The sequence below is a fragment of the Electrophorus electricus genome, chromosome 11 (genome assembly GCF_041902795.1).
Source record: "Electrophorus electricus isolate QZ-2024a chromosome 11, ASM4190279v1, whole genome shotgun sequence".
NCBI lineage: Eukaryota > Metazoa > Chordata > Actinopteri > Gymnotiformes > Gymnotidae > Electrophorus > Electrophorus electricus.
In genome coordinates this window covers 22915001-22931904 of record NC_137507.1, presented here as the reverse complement: position 1 = coordinate 22931904, position 16904 = coordinate 22915001, and the positions used below count along the sequence as shown (strand labels likewise).

The following is a 16904-nucleotide window of genomic DNA, read 5'->3' as shown; positions in this document are numbered from 1 at the left end:
ATCTGAATGTAGACTAGAGGGTATGAGAATTCCTTGTTTATACTTGTGTGTCTGGTTTGATTTGATAATTAAACATTGTCGTTTTGGGCCTACTCTGTGACTCTGACTGACTCTAAAGAGGCTGTGTTCTTTAGTTATGGCCTTTGTTAAGCAGCATGAATAGTACTGAGGGTTGGCTGAGGCCTTTCCCATTTAATGAGGTTCCGCCCTGGCCGACTTGCCAGGGAGATGTGAAAAATATTTAGGAATTTTATTTATCCCTTATTATGAAATGAGACAGTTGCAGGGTATCTACCATGAAAACTCTAGAGCAAGAAAACTCAAGAGGAGTGAAAAAGACAAGAAGTTCAGAAAACAAAAGTATCCTCATTAGTCAGGGTTTGAAAGGTTTTAATGTGGAAACAAAACATTCTAGTGCACATGAGATTAAACTATAAGAAAAAAACTCATGGTTCAATCAAGCAAAAAACAAACAAAAAACCCTGTATTGCCTAGAAATAAGGCATGGGTCCCAGTCTTTATGGACATATTCTTCCTTGAATAAGCTGAATATTCACTGAATTCAGAAACAAACAGCACAATTTCAAATTTCAAGTTTTAAGATTCTTCTTCCACTGCCCCTTGCATGTTTCTGTCCAGGCTATCAAATACACTGAAAACCTGCCATTGCTGACCAACAAATAAAGAAAACAAATTATCTTTGGCTTTAATACATTCTTATATGTATAAGAATAATTTGAAATGTCAGACAGCTGTGTTTATGAATTCTAAACAATGCTCGTGGTTAATTGTCATTTTATTAAAATGTTCCATTCCATCTTAAATTTTTTTATTTTGTCTTTATGTTCTACCATTTAAGGTAATACACAATATACGTCTGTAAAAATATCTGTCTCTAAAAGCATCCTTGAGTTCGAGAAAGGCGGTATATATACATATGCGTTTCAGATGACAGACCTTTTCTGACAAATCAAATACGCATACACTCTGTTGCATAGCTTAGGTTTTTGCTTTTAGCTGTTTCGCTAAGCACTGCTGCTGCTAGACTATCTGCTCCATGTTTTCCAGCTTCAGATATCTTCTAGAAGATGTTGTAGACACTATGTTACTCCTGATTGGTTCATATAATTAAAATAATGACTACGGATTGGCTGAAAATGATCTTTTGCTGCACAGTGTTTGAATAATTTGAGCATAGTTTGTTCTAAATTCAATCAGATGATTGTATAAATAGTTAACATATTGTATTTGAAGCCTCTAATATGTGAAGTAATGCCATTTTAATGTTTGTGTTTAAATGATGTGGATGGATGCTCTTGAATGTACCCTGTTTGTAGTGTTGATTATTAAGAAACAAAATAGAGATGAGAGCAGGTATTCATATTGCTTGCAACACCCCTCCCAAACAAACAAACAAACAAACAAACAAACAAACAAACACACAAACAAAAAAGAAAACCCCCTTCTCATGATTCACATAATGGTCTATTTCACTTTCAAAATGGTGAATTTCGCTGAAAGGCTTCGTGTTTTCACATGTGCTTGTCTACTGTTACTCCTTTACTCATTTAGTTTTATACAGCAGCCTAAACATTTGCCTTATTTCTGTGCAAGATTTGTAAGAATAAATCACCAAGAAAAACATTAACATCTAAACATTGCCATATTTCATTATGAAGAAAATGCATGCAAGAAAGAAAAAGTGACACTTTACTAGGGCTGGGGGGTATTTTGCTCTCTCTCTCTCTCTCTCTCTCTCTCTCTCTTTCTCTCTCTCTCTCTCTCTCTCTCTGTCTCTTCAGAATAACTAAACTGAATTTAAATAAGCTTGTTACAAGGCTTTCTAAAATATGATATTAGAATATTACATAAACAATACATAAAACAACACATCTGCAGGGCAAGCTTGTTCTTAATAGGTGCAATAATAAACCACATTTTTCTGTTACTGCGAAGAGAAAAGTCTGGTTCATAGCTCAATATGTTTTAAAAGCATGATCTGGGAAGACTGTACGCCTTGGTGTAGCCTTGAGTAAATATTCAAAATCTATCATTCAAAAATGGGGAAAAAATACACGCAAGTAGTTTTAAACACTTTACAGTGAGCAGGACAACATTTATTGAAGATAATCATGTCCATTTTGAGACAATGTTCTGCGGGGTTTGTGATTTTTAAAAAACAAAGTTTTTTGGACTTTAACACTTCATATGGTACATAATTGTGTAGTCTAATAACGCAATTATAACAGATGCAGTCAAATCTATCTCACAAAAATATATACACTTTCAAAATGGCAACCGTCAGTAAACAGAGGCATGTTTCTTTGTACATGTATGTCACTCAGTTCAAATATCAAGATATATTATCGTTGCTTTAGTATGAATCTTTTTGAACTATTAAAATATCCATACCTGGGTGCTTTAAAATGTTTTTTATGGTACACTGCCATAATATGCCATCAAATTAATAACAAAAGATGGAAAAAAGGGTTTTCAAAATGTTCACAGGCATAGAAAAAAAAACAAATAGAAGGGAAAACATTACAACCTTTCTTTAACATGTACTACTGTAACAGATCCTTTCGCTATATTCCATCTATGGTTTAGACTGAAATAAATTGAATGTTAAAGATAACATCTTAGTGTATAGACTGATGATTTTGGTATTAGACTAACTGGTTAAACTGGGCATGACAAACTGGATTAGACCATGTTTATAACATCATTATAGACTCCACAATCCTCAATACTTGTGGAATGTTCCCATTATAGGACAACCTTAGCAAAGAGCCGTCTATCTTAAGGTCACTGGGGGTCAGAAGGTTCACTAGCTGGTTTAACCGAGTATTACCTGTGTAAGCCTAGCTCGGGCTAACTGTCAAACTATCCAAATCCTATTAACCTAATGACTTCCTGATTTAAGTGGATTCTGATCCAATGTACACAAAAACAAACTTCGTTACCAGGGCCTTGACAGGCAGGGATGTATTTTCTACAAAAATTAGTTCAGTATTGGATTTTTTTCAACAACGTTTGTTTCAATTAAGCAGCCTCGACAATAGCATCAGTGTCCGGAGGGGAGGTTAAAAAAATAAATAAATAAAACTCCTTGAGTTGGAATGCTACACAGAGATAAGCAGTGATGTCCACATTTTCCAGTACAGGACAGTACAGGACACTGGGGAAGAGCTAGTACAGGTAATGAATGTGCAGGTAAAAATGTGATATTACATTTTGTTATACAGCTTTTTTACAAGAGTTTTGGTTATGAGCAACAGCTGGCTGTCACATGAACAGCAAATATGCTCAGATGTAGAACTTTACACTCACAGTCTGGTTGCGCACATGGAGACAAAAAGTGGAAATGAAAACACCTTTATGGATTAGCCACTTTAATTTGGCCACGGTGGCTGATTCAAGATGGCTTTCAGGCTAGTGAGTGTGACGCAATGTTTTTGCAATGCAAACAAACAAGCAAACAAAAGGAGTATACAAATGTGCAATAAACAGTATTGGGACCTCTCTAATTTCGATCGGAGCTGGCACCTGTATCCAACCAAGCGAATGGCTTTTAATAATACATTCCCTTACAAAGATACAGGAGTGATAAGCAGTTTAGCATTTGAGAACAATCTGAAGTGACCAGGGGGTGGGGGGTTGGTAAATAACATTACACACACCATAATGACTTAATGTTTCCGCCATTATATTTCCACTGTCTTACAGATTACAGCTCAATGTACAGAGCATCTCAAAAACAAACAGAGAGGAAATGACTGCAAATGAAATCTGTGACGGCATGGGGTTTGCGCATTTGGCCTCTACTTGCAATCGGGAGAATGAAAGGCCCTTTAAGTAGGAGACTGCAGCGGTCAGAAATCCGCACCAGGTTTCACTATAGTCTATCAGTTTGCTGAAATGCGAGAATTTACTTTGACGTGCTACTGCCTGTGCCCTCAGTCTGACTTGCACGTCGACACCAGTCAGGTATATTCAGAGTAAAAATGACAAATCCATTATTCGGTTCTTTATATGGTAAAACAAACGTTATGTGATGCAAATCAAAAAGTGAGAAGCAGCATGTAAGCAGTTATATAAAAGAACAACAAAAAAGTAATGTTGCGTACCATTAAAGAGAACTTTCTCTGTAATCGCTTGGATACAAGTCTGTAAGCAGGTGCTTTCTGCTAATAAAGTTTCTTTTAGAAAACAATGATCGTTCTTATTATTTCGTATTGATTCTTTTTCTCCAAGAGGTAGAATAAAGCATTAAAATTGAAATATAAGGGTTATTTGTTTCATCACTGAATATAAGCCTCATAAGAACGAAACGGTCACAGGTTAGTGGCTTTGCACCACCTAAAATGCACTGTGAAAACTGTACAAACACATTTTTTTCTCTCCTTTTTTTAAATTGACCTTTTTTCTCAGAAATTTTTGTAAAGTATTTCAAATGTTCCACAGTAGCAAGAAGGGACGGTGTGATCATGTGTGTACTGTAATCCCAAACCAGATGAAGAGGTGAGGTCTTGTGAGTTTGAGGGTCATGGGGATTGTGGCAATAGTCAGTGGAGATCAGTTGGAGGTGTCAGAATGAACACTTCCGGGTCCTTCCGTAGGGGAAGTCACTGAAGAGGGGGTTGGGGCATCCTGCCAACCACCATTTGCCTGTGAATTAAAAAGGGATAAATATATAAACAGTGTGTAAAGAGGCATGCAATATCCAAATTCTCCAATATAAATATCCCCCCAAAATTTTTAAGGAATAATTCTTATTCGTATTTATGGTGAAGTTTGTCGAACCTTACCATATTTTTTTCCATTTTAGTCATGGCTGGTTCCCATTAAAGATGTTTAACTCTGCTCACAACCACCAAGCATACAACTCAGCTTCTCTAATGAGTTTGGCACTATTGGCCTTAAGGCACTCAAAGGAGAACACTAAATGCTTAGCTCTGCCACTTGACCATGCAGATGCCTCACTGGCTAATACATCTCAGGCCAGAGGCTGTGTGAGGCCAGACGCTCCGTAACAGAGTGGAGGCGTTTGGCTACACAGTCTCAGGGTTTATTTTATTAGGGGAAAGCAATAATAATAACAGCCTGTGGTCAAAACAAACAGGCAAGTCCATAGCAGGTGAATTCATGCAGGACCCTCAACCCTCAAAAAAAAAACCTAATAACAACAAACACTCAAACATATGTGACCTTACAACCACGAAGTCAGGCTAAACAGGTTGAAATACGCTAAACTAAGCAGGACATAATAGGTAACAGGCTAAACAGGTTGAAATACGCTAAACTAAGCAGGACGTAGTAGGTAACAAGTGTGATGAGCTGAAGCTTGGTGCCAGGGTGGAGCTAGACGGATAACTCGGGAGGAGAGGTTCCTATGGTGAAGTTGCCATGACCCTTTTCTCTCAGACACATCAAGACCAAGTATGGCTTCATCAGTCCTAGCTGCAAAAAGGCAAAAGCACAGCAGCAACTCCAGAACGAATTCCAGAACAAATTTGGGCAGCATCCTCAAATGATGCTCAAATGGGCAGAACTTGCCATTGTGTATCAATATGCACTGACCGAAGTGGATATATCACTAAGGGGAGTGCCGTGACCTCACATACATTTCCAAAATAAATAAATAAATAAAATCAAGAAATTGGGATCCCCTGTCCACACACACACACACACACACACACACTTTTTTTAGAGAAAGTGCACCATAAAGTGGGAGAATTAAAATAAATGACAGCAAATGAACCATAGGACGAGTCATTCCTAGAACAGGCTTTTTCAAAGGCACATGATGGCGGAATCAATTATCACAAATTATCACATTGGCTAAAGGAATGAAAGTATAATGGGTATCTAAAATGAAGGCCATTTCACATCCGGGAGACAGGCTGCCTAAAGAGCATTTGGGGCATTAATAGCAATTTCCATGCCATCAGAAAAAGTGTCTGGAAATGGGATTTGGCAGCCTCTTATTTTCACAGCCTGTTATTTTAGATAGAGGCAGTCTGTAATCAAAAAAAGAAAGGAAAAAAGAAAAAAAAAACAGAGGGAAAGGGGGGAAAAAAAACTTTCAAATCTTCCGTCTGGTGACACCCTACGTCTGTTTCAAACGTGTAATTACAGTGGCGGACTGGGGTGGGCGTGGGGGGAGCCCCAGCACACAAACGCCATGTCTAAGCTCCGTCATTATCGGCGATGGGGAGAAAAGTGGAATAAGTTATCCAGGGAAATAATGTGGGGAAAAGCGGTTCCTATTTTTAAAAAATGGTGAACGCGTAGCCATTTTCCCAGGGCTGTGTCGGCAGAGCATTAAGCATTAAGATGCAGAGGTTACAGCAGGGGAGTTTTACTCAACTCCCTGTAGGACTGTTTCTGGGAAAGTGAAATTAGATTGGATTGAATTTCACTTACATTTCACTTACAACAAATGTTACTGGGGAGAAAGAGCAGCACTGCATGATTCAGTAATCTGGTATATTCTTAGCATTCAATGTACGGAAGGTTTATAGCTAAATTGTGTAAATTAATCCAGAGAGAAGTACTATATACATCTAAAAAGGACACATACTCACTTACTAGAACTTATTAAATCTATTTTCATTTTTAAACACATAGGAAACTGCATTTTAAATCAACACATGGCAAAAAAATGATTTCCTCCAAAGACGGGCAAAATTTATATTTTCCTAAATCTATGGCAATCGCTTTGACAAATTCCACCACAATGACCGAATTGTGCACTGTAATTTAAAAACGTTCTCTGCGCATGGGTCGAGCAGGAAAATGCAAGCCCGAGACAGCAAAAGCACCGCGTTGACCATGTTGACCGTGTTGACCGCGTTGACCAATCAAGCTGACTGACCCGATCTCTTCCTCCTGTCCTAGTTTCTGAGACAAAACTCTACACAAACACATATCGTGTGCTAGCTGCCTGGTGCTGGCAAAAATGTAGTAGTGAGGCAGATATTTTGTGGAAACGGGGAGCTGTGCTTTCCACAGAACCAACGCCGTGGTGACATGCCCACTCGCTGTCAGAGGTGCTGAGGTGGGAGGACCCGTGGCATGACCGATGCGTTTGGACTGCTGTCCCCAGTCCCCACTCAGCCCTCCCTCCAGACTGTCCGATCAATTTCCTTTGCTGACAACATGAGCTGTCGCTGGAGATTTCACACGCCGGTCACTGCTGCAGTTGCAACCCCCCCCCCCCAAACGGGCTTTTGCTAAGGAGGCTTTAATTGTTCCGGGTACATTAATTATTATTTAACACAAGCTCAAAGCTTCCTTTCCTTTCCTTGGGCTCTGTATGTGTGTTTTGTTTGTATGTGTGTGGATCTGTGTGTTGCTGTAAGTGCCTTGTTAATACAGATGACGTCTGACAAGCTGTGCCCGTGATCACCTTGGTTATTATCACGAGGGCACCCGTCGCCATGAGAACCGCTTACCAACATGTTAACCATTCAGCTCCAACAAGCTATGCTTAAGTAGAAAAGCCAGTCCCCATGGGCTCCGCATAACTGGTAATAAACGTCCCACTTGGGGACTTTTAAAGGCATTTTGTTTAATCAACTTTACGATATGTGAACATTTTAGCCCGAGAGGAAAAAAAATGTTGCGGGAATGCCTATATAAGCAACAAAATGTGTTTACTGGTTACACTAAGTGGCTTTGGGCTCTGTGGGCACTGTCACATCCAATCTGCATCTCTTTATAGTACATTCAGTTTTACAGTCCTTACTTTGTGGCCTAAACTCATTTAGTGTACCTCAAAGGGAGCGAGCACGAGAATGACACTAGGGATGGTAGGCAGAGCCTGGCGAGGACTTACGCTGATGCCCTGTGGACTGTAGATCTGGCTGCCGGGGAGGCCGTCACTGTATCCGCCTGCCTGACTGATAACATGGCGAAGGGTATCCACCTGGAGATCCGAGAAAGGTAGAGTGTGTGTGGAAAAACCCACAGAGGGAAAACGAAACGCAAAATAAACAAAAGACAAGGTCAGACAATAGAGCTGCATCAGGAAGACATCTGGGCCAAAAAGAAAGGTCAGACATGGACGCGTGCTTGGAAAGGAAAAGGTTATCAATGGCAGCATACAACACCTTTGTTTGTATTCCAGATAGCGAACAATGGACCCAATTTGTTTATGAATCGAGCTTGCAACAAAACACGGCTAGTGTTATTATGAAACAAATGTGCAGGTGTGTGTCGGGAATCAGAGGGCGAGAAAAGGCGACGTGGATATGAATTCCAGCGCTTTCAGCCAAAATCCCACACTGCTCAACATTTAGAACGGAATGTTAATACATAGCAGACACTGGCTTGTTTTGAACTTTAAACAAATGACCTCGCATGAAAGAACAACCAATCTACCAAACTTTAATACCAGAGGAAGAAGCTTTTAACACCAGGAAAGAGCTTTCTAAGAGATCTCAACTACACATTCATGAGGCACCCTAAGGCTGTATCATGTAGGAAAAGCAGACCAGGGTAAGTCCAGTGCTGGGCAAGGTCAGGCTATCACGGTGAGGAACACGACAGCACGATAGCGGTGTTGTGCCAATGACAAGCGTTGTGCTGTTTCTAAAGCTGTCTGTGGTGGTCTATTCATTCGGAAGCTGATGCAAATAATCTGCACTGGGCAAATAATGACCTCGGATTCCCCCCTCCACCTACAAGGTCATCGGGCACTAGTGAGCGTCTGTGAGCACCTGTGAGGGTCTGCACTGAGCTCAGCAGGACTGACTGGAGCAATCATCTTACTGCACGAGCAACACCTACACATGGATCGGCGAGTATTATGTGTTGCATGGATTCGGCGGGAAAACCCACATTGCACCCAGTAACCTGAGCAATACAGAGATTATGTAGCTGACTCTACATGGATGCTCTGCGTGGATAATTCAAACGCAGACTGAAGACCCATCTATTCATGGAATATTTAAATGACCACTGACCCTGCTCTTATATTGACTAACTAAACTAGTACTTATTGTTGACTAACAAACTCTAGTACTTGTTTCTTACACTTATCATTGTCTAAGATAGACCTTATGTATTTTGTAACTCTAGGCATCCCTGTATTCTAGATCATTGGTATATTGGGCTCTAACCTAGTCTACTGGTTAGGAATTATTCTGAGTAAATGACAAAGCACTTTTGTACGTTGCTCTGGATAAGATTGTCTGCTAAATGCTATAAATGTAAATGTAAATGATGCGTGAATTTAACCTTAGTGAGTTCTTATGTGTAGAGGCTGTACTCCTTGAATAACTAATTTATTGTAATGATCGTAAACATAGGAATATCAGTTTATATCCTTTTCAACAAACAAGACATTTCCATCAAACATATTTACAGAATGCTGGATGTTGTGCAGATCGCACAACGCTAATCTATTGCAATGGTCTTCCTACAGTCAACAGTGATAAAACTCTGAGATGCTGTGCTAAAGAAGTTGTTCGGCTGGAGCTGTGTATACTAACAGCTAGCAATGCTCCCTACCTGGGACTGTATGTTGGCGCCCACCTGAGCCCCCTGGTAAGAGTCCCCGTTCAGAGACTGCACACTCATGAATAAGTCTCCGGAGTTTGACATGTTAAAAGAGCCAGCGGAACCTGAGAGGTAAACAGATTAGAGGTACACAGAGAGAGCGAGACAGAGAGGGAGAGAAAAGACACAGAAAAGACAGAGAGAGAGAAAAACAGGGTGGAAAAGTTGAGAAAGACAGGGATCGCAGTCATGCGGCAGCAGTGTGGTAGTTAGTGTGGTTAGCGGCAAAGGATTGTTATCGTCAGGCAGGACAGCAGATGCAGAAAACTGCTCAGGTAAAAAGAGTTTAGCAAGTGAAAACTCAGTCATAAGTATGTAAGTCTTTTGCTTATATAACTGCATATGCTTTAGCTTAGCAACCAAAAGGGCTACAGTCTAAAGCAGGAGGGAACCAGCCAAGTGGAGCAACCTCGGATCATACTGTGATCCTCACACAAGACGGACGACCCTGCTGCAGGTCGCTGTGGCCGGGTCATTTAGGAAGTGCTAATCGAGTCACAGTAGGAATCAAAGAACGCTATTTGTGGTTTAATGGAGGCCCGAGTCCCCAGATGTTTAAGGGACCAGGGCTTTAACTCGATTTCACCACAAAAAGCCACAGAGCTCTAATCAAATGCGCGTGGGCCCCTAATCACGTCAGGGCCACAAGACAAAGGGGCCGTAATGATGACCAGGAGGTCGGGCGGACAGAGCGGGGCCGTTTACCTGAACCACGTTCGCTCTGGCCAACACAGTGTGGCCAGACAACGGCGCACTGTGCGAACTGAGCTTAGCCTTCTGCAATTGGGTGATTTAATGCTTGAAAGAGGAAGCAAGAGCTCCTGGAGCTACTGCAAGAGTCCCTGAATTGAAGTTGTGGTTAGGAAGCGAGACATTTCCTTCAGAAGAGCTGGTCCACCAGCCTGCTTACTGACTTGCGTAGTATTAAGGCTCGCTTGTGATGGGAACTTTTTAAGCCAAACACTTTTTGCTGGGCTCATCTCTCTTGCTAACGTCTTACACTGTTCCTGCGTCTTCGTGGATTGGCACGAGGCGTTACACAAACCCATATCAATAAAAATAATCAAATTCTCTCTGTATATTAGCTGTACATGTCACCGGCTGAGGGGCTGGGAAGCTCCATTTAGCTCACTGCCCTTGTTAATATTTGCAAGGCCGTTATCAGGTAATTATGTTGTCTGACTCCTCATCTAAGAGCTCAGACACGCACGCAGACTCGACGCGTTTGCCCGGTCTCGACACTCACCGGCTGAATTGGGTGTGGAGGGCGAGTTTGCTTGGCTGCCCTGGGCTGACGCGCTGGCCGCGTTGACGGCCGTCCTGGCAGCGTACATGTTGGCCTCTTCCTGGAACTTGCCAATGTTTTTCTTGTACCTGATCCTCTTGTTTCCGAACCAGTTGGATACCTAAATAGGGCAGAGGTATGCACGTTTGGATACCGATCATGGAAAAAGAAACAATAAATTATGACCGTCTCATCTTCAAAGAGAAACTAAGCTCAGAAATGTGTTTTTCTGTTCAGCAACAGCCCACCAAATCCCTCTTGTTTGGAAACACAGATCCACAAATAAACAACTTCTAATTCTCGAATGACCTTATGACCTGAAGAAACAAGGGCACCCCCAGCAGTGAATGCTGTCGTTTGGAACTTCCAGTTTAGTTCAGGGCTTGAGACAAAACAAGTCAACATAAAGGTGGTAAACTAGTTACTCAGGGTTTGCTACCGAATCAACACAGCGAACATGTGGTCATTTAGAGGCTGTCATAAACAAGTGTCATAAACACAGAAACCAGAGGGCGTTTTTAAAACCTTTTTTAACTGGGCCATTCATGCCAATGGAATGGGCTGGGGTGGATCCCCATAACAAAGCATGGTTTGTACAGCTACATTGGCTAGCTGGTGTTGGATAAGAAATCCACAGGTGGAACAAAAATCTCAGATATTCCGAATGGTGTCCTCACTGTGTGGGTGTTGGCAAACAGAGAGAGCAGGAGTATAGTTAAACCACTGCTAGCTAACGTTAAGCTAGGTGGTTTTCTCACAGCCACGGGGTTGGAGGAAGTCTTGTTGCTGAGAAGGACATGGACCTGCGACACAGTGATGGAGCATTTCTTGGCTAGCTCCTCCTTGGCCTCCTCGCTGGGGTACGGGTTGCTTAGGTGCGAGTAGAAGTACTCGTTCAGGATCTCGGTGGCCTGCTTGTTGAAGTTCCGCCGCTTTCGCCTGTCGAGGAGAACACAGTAGAATGTAAAACAGCTGACCTGCTTTGGTTAATGCAGTTTTATAAAACGCCAAACAGGATGTAGAGTGCCTCTTATTACCTCTGGTTTCCAGCATATTTCAGCATTACTCAATACTCAACAGTCCTGACGTTTAACTTACATGGGCTAATAGAGGCCATACGTTTTTTGTTTTTTTTTAAATAAATTTCACTTCTTATCTAAGGGGCTATCTCAGTTTTTTGGTCAAATTGCAGAACACTCAGATGACACCTGCTTACACTAGCCGTTTGTGCCGTTACACTACCCTAGCCGGAGTTGCCAACCTGGCGTCGAGGAAGCGGGAGCGCAGGATCATCACGGCCTCGCACGTGCTCTGCTTCAGCTGCATCTGGATGGAGCTGAACTTGCGGTGGATGATGCTGACCATGCGCTCGATCTCCTTGGGCGAGATGGGCCGCGTGCGTGACTGCTCTCGCAGCAGGTTCATCACGTGAGTGGTGAACTCGTTACACGCCTAATTACACATGCACACGCACGCACGCACGCACACACACACACACACACACACACGCAATTATGCATTATTATGTATTATTATTTTTTATTTTATATTTTTATTTGATATTTTTGACGTTTACGATTGACTGAAAAAATAACCTGAATCCTATTCAAGAATCTATCTAGACCACTTTGAAAAAAAGCAGTTTACAGTCCACCCGCACTATTTATGTAAAATAACATATACAGAGTATTTCACAAAAATATGAAGACCCATTTAATCACTACATACTCTCCAGGACAAGCTAAATGAAGAAGTGAACCTGGGAAACTGATATTCTTATTACCACTCTATGATGAAGATACTGACATAGCATAAACACCAGATTAGTGCCCCACCCCCTGTTCGGCTAGTCACTGTGTGGCTTCGTGGATGTGTTAGTGACGGACGCCTATGTTTACCATGGGCCTGAGCGCCCCCACCTGCTCGTACTTCTCCAGCTCAGTGTGGTAGATCTGGCGGATCTGCGACAGCTTGGCCCTGTAGTCCGAGTGTTCCGCCGAGTTGTCCGAACCCGCCCCGCCGGCGGCCGCTGCAGCAGCCGCTGCCGCCGCGGACCCGCCCCCTTTCTCTGGTCCAGACACGCCCTCAGCCAGCAGCATGTTGTCCAGTCGCATGAGCTGGGGGTCCGGGGGCTCCTCCTCCTGGGCTCCACGGATGCTCAGCACTGTGAACAGGGTGAGACGGTGAGAAAGAGGAGGGTCAGACGGTGGGAAAGGAGGAGCCAATCTGAAAGTGGATGGATGCTTTTGATTCGACGACATTTAGTGAGTAGCCTCATCCAGTCAGGTTCCATGTGAGGCATGGTTAATGTGTGGTCTTGCAAATTGTATTCTAGATTTCAAAAGCATCCAGTAATATATCTGCACCAGCCATGTTACTGGAATAACCTGTATATACCCTGTACCTTCGCTTAGTGGTCTCTAGTAGATACGTCTTATACATTTACAGCATTTGGGAGACATTTTTATCCAGAGCAACTTGCATATGTATCAGGAAGACAGCATATCTAGTCCCTGAGAATCCAACCCATGACCATGTAGTTAGCAGCTTGTTCTAAATTCTCTTCACAGAACTCTTGACTAAATCAGACTGCAGAACTGTGCAACTGCAGAACTGTCAGACACCATCTTCTGAGTCACAATGGCAAACAAGCGTTTGATGTTGTTTCACGCATGTCCTATTTCAATAAAAAGAAAGCTTGAGAAAATGAACAAATCAGTGTGGGGGGGGTGGGGGGTGGGGGTGGTAATTCTCCCAGGCTGGAGCATATTGCCTGCATGGCATCCTGGACTCTTAAAGGTTTGGTCTTAGCCTTGCAGGCTGATATATGGATATATGTCCTTCATTTTAATCACTCTCTTCATTGCAGTTAAATCAGAGTTTAAACACTGATCTTGGCAGGACAAGAGAGAATAAAACCATCATTTAATCGATTTCTACTATAACTTTGACTAAATAATTATCCCTTACCTCCCATCATGACTTTTTTTCTGCGATCAGGCTGGTAATCACAGATAAAACACTGATAAATTAGAATGACTGCATTACTGCAATAAATGCGAATCTACTCCACTGCAGCAAGGGAAAACAAGAAGGCAAACTAGTCCAATGTTAGATATTCCACTCGCCCTTTTTAATAGTTCATTCACAGACATCATATTGGGTGCAGTTCGATCATATGCACAAATATTTAAGATTAACATGACTTTCGTTCAGCTGTGTTGCATGAGGAGAACTGGTATGTTCCTCACTATACGTTCTGGGCTCCACAAAGGCCACCGGTCCGTTTCTTCTGTACGTCGCATGCTGGCCTGCCCCTTTTGTCTGAACCTGTACATAGCTGCTTGGCGTTCACACCCTCTCAGCCCTGAGCCACCTCTCGAACCCCTCCCCGTGGACGGGTAGCAAATCCACGTCGACCACCTCCCTGCATGGGTGGGAGTTTTTGGGGAGCCCCCGACCTCGGACTGTAGAAAGGAGATGAAGCCTGCACGTTGCTGATGTGAAAAGCAGCCTGCTATGTCTCCTTCTACCACTAGAGGACTCTCTTAGTGTTCTGTTCAGAGAGATGCACGCGATCAGGCAATCTGCTCTGACAATAACAAAGAAAGACAGACCTGCCTTCAAAATACAACAAGCTCTTAAATAATCACCTCTCTGTGTTTGCTGACTGTACATTTCACATAACAGTGGTCAGCAGTCTCAAATGAAGAAAAAAGCCCAAATGAAGTTAATATGGCAAGTCAGTAGGTGCGTACGTGCAATGTAATAAATGAAAGCTAATTAGAATTCTGGCGTAAAACATCCACAAGCATCACTTCATTCTTCACAGGGCTGATATAACTATCCTTGCAGTCTGCACGTTTTCTATTCAGGCAGACAAGGATAAACAGCAAAACAAACCAACGGCAGCCATACTCGTTTCGGAGCCACAGACGGGCGTCAGTCCAGCCTTCTCCGTCTGGAAACCGTTGGAGAGAGCAAACACCACTGGCTTTCTTACACCTTCCGAGGTTAAGAGTTCAGAGCTCAAGGATAAGTGACACAAGGGGGGAGGGGGCGCTTTGGGGGTCAAATTTATCTGGACACCACTCTCACCATGGAAGACCTCCAGGCCTGATTATTTAGAGTGGAAGGTGGCACACAGTGAACGTTTTTTCCAGCTAGACCTCCCAGCCGCCTGGGCTGACTTTCCCAGAGCTCGGAAAAACGGCAGCCGACCGATCCGAGCTCGGCTCCGTGCTCTTCCTGGAAAGCCGGTTCACCGAAGAGGGGGAGGTGCTTACGTCTCTGCGCTGGAGACGGAGGCCGACTACGGCAAGAGCCTGACATCCAGCAGGAGACGGGCAGGCCCTGCCCACAAGTGGGACATGTTCATCTGGAGAGGAACTCTAATGAGGCAAATAATGATTTGTTCCTTCCAACCATATCCTCCAGTGCACAATTAAATGCATGAAATGGATTACATAAATACAATAAATACAGATAATCATGCAATTCACTTTGCCGTGGCTTAATTACCCCAAACCGACGCCGTGCACTTTATTTATTTTGATTCTGTAATGGCATGGCAATCGATTAGGCTATAATGCTGCCAGCTGTTGTGTGTGTGTGTGTGTGTGTGTGTGTGTGTGTGTGTGTGTGTTTGTGGAACGGATGTGTGTATGCCATACTCAGAATGTTTTTGACGTGAACTGAACTGAACTACACACAAACATTAACAAATTGTAATGGATAAATAATCTTCCAGCATTTGTGTGTACGTGAAAATATCATTGCACATATGAGTGTTTAATGCATATACATGTGTAAGCAACAAATGCTTGTGTATGGAGTTATCTCTGTGTGTTCGCGCGCACATGTGTGTGTGTGTGTGTGTGTGTGTGTGTGTGTGTGTGTGCACACACACTGTGCAGCCTCTTGAGCAGAGCTTCTTGGAAGCCCCTAATGGACATGTTTTCCCTTTTGGAAGCATTTCATTCATGATTTCTCGTTAAGCAAGACTTAATTCCACCCTGCTCAGCTGCAGGCTCCTAAGTGCTTCCCTTTCGGTAGCAGATTACCCTACGCCGCACCCTCTCACTGATGCACGCGAGAGCTAATTACGCATTCCTTGCTGCAGCAAGGTGCTTCTCGCGCTACACTGCTTTACCACAATGGCGGGCCTTCCCCGAAGAAGCAGCCCGTGTGGCAGGAGGGATCCAGCAACTTGTAATCCGTGGGGTACGGAACAAAGGCTGTGGCGATGTGGTGGGGCGGGGCCGCTCAGGATGGAAGGGGGATTGGCTACCTTTTCTCTGACGGAAGGCAGGTCTGTGCCAGCTCCAGGGAGAAAGAGGGAAAGAGTGAACGAGCGAGACAGCGAGAGAGGCGCTCCTGTCTAGACACCGGAGGGAATGGGTGCGATTTTTTAATGAGTCTGTCTGATTTTTAAAAGCAGCTACAGGTGAGGGCAGGGAGGCGGAGCCATGTGGAGAATGTTTCGGGAACAGAACCGGGGGAGATTGGCTCCCATGTGCCAGTGATCCGCCTTTTTCATGTCTGGAATGAATTCTAGGATGTCAGTGCAGACTTTAAGCACAACAGCCTCATTAGGATTCAACAAATTCAAACATATTTGTAGAATCTGGAATTCTGGACTCTGGCTAAAGCCTATTTCTAGTTCAACTGACATTGAAATCTCACTAGGTAAGTTGTGGTGTCAGGGACCAAAATGACCGAGAGCCCCAACACGGTAATCCTGCCCTGCTTTGAACTTTGCCTGAGAACATGTGCCGTGTGGGTCTGAGGCTGTATCCAACCTGGCACGGATGTTTGAACCATGACCCGAGACAAGTGTCTCAGCTCATCTTCATGTGGAAGTCCCAGTGAGAATTCTTTGGTGAAACGCCTTTTCGGAAATCCTTCCATTTGGAGTTTCTGAAAACCTTTCACACGCTCCACAGCAACAGGGTCTGTAGAATGTGCATGGCCATGCAAGCAATAGTCTGGCTGTCCAGTCCAAATAATAAACAGCATGGTGAACGAAGGATAAGTGTCTGATGTGTGTTCAGAC

General features: G+C 43.2%; 1 protein-coding gene across 10 annotated transcripts in view; it reads right to left on the bottom strand.

The window, feature by feature from the left end:
* Positions 1 to 2095: 2095 nt before the first annotated feature.
* pbx1a (pre-B-cell leukemia homeobox 1a) overlaps positions 2096 to 16904 on the bottom strand; it is a 50219-nt gene continuing 35410 nt past the window's right edge. For 3 of the 10 annotated variants that reach the window (XM_081723126.1, XM_081723132.1, XM_081723131.1), the window contains 7 exons: positions 12748 to 13013; positions 12111 to 12301; positions 11527 to 11788; positions 10811 to 10970; positions 9517 to 9629; positions 7841 to 7930; positions 2096 to 4668 (listed from right to left, as the gene is read on the bottom strand). In XM_081723126.1, coding sequence (XP_081579252.1) covers positions 4576 to 4668; positions 7841 to 7930; positions 9517 to 9629; positions 10811 to 10970; positions 11527 to 11788; positions 12111 to 12301; positions 12748 to 13013 — 1175 coding nt within the window. In that variant the 3' untranslated portion in view covers positions 2096 to 4575. The remainder of the gene's footprint in view (positions 4669 to 7840; positions 7931 to 9516; positions 9630 to 10810; positions 10971 to 11526; positions 11789 to 12110; positions 12302 to 12747; positions 13014 to 16904) is intronic. The other 7 variants (XM_081723127.1, XM_081723128.1, XM_035528496.2 and 4 more) reach the window with 7 other exon arrangements.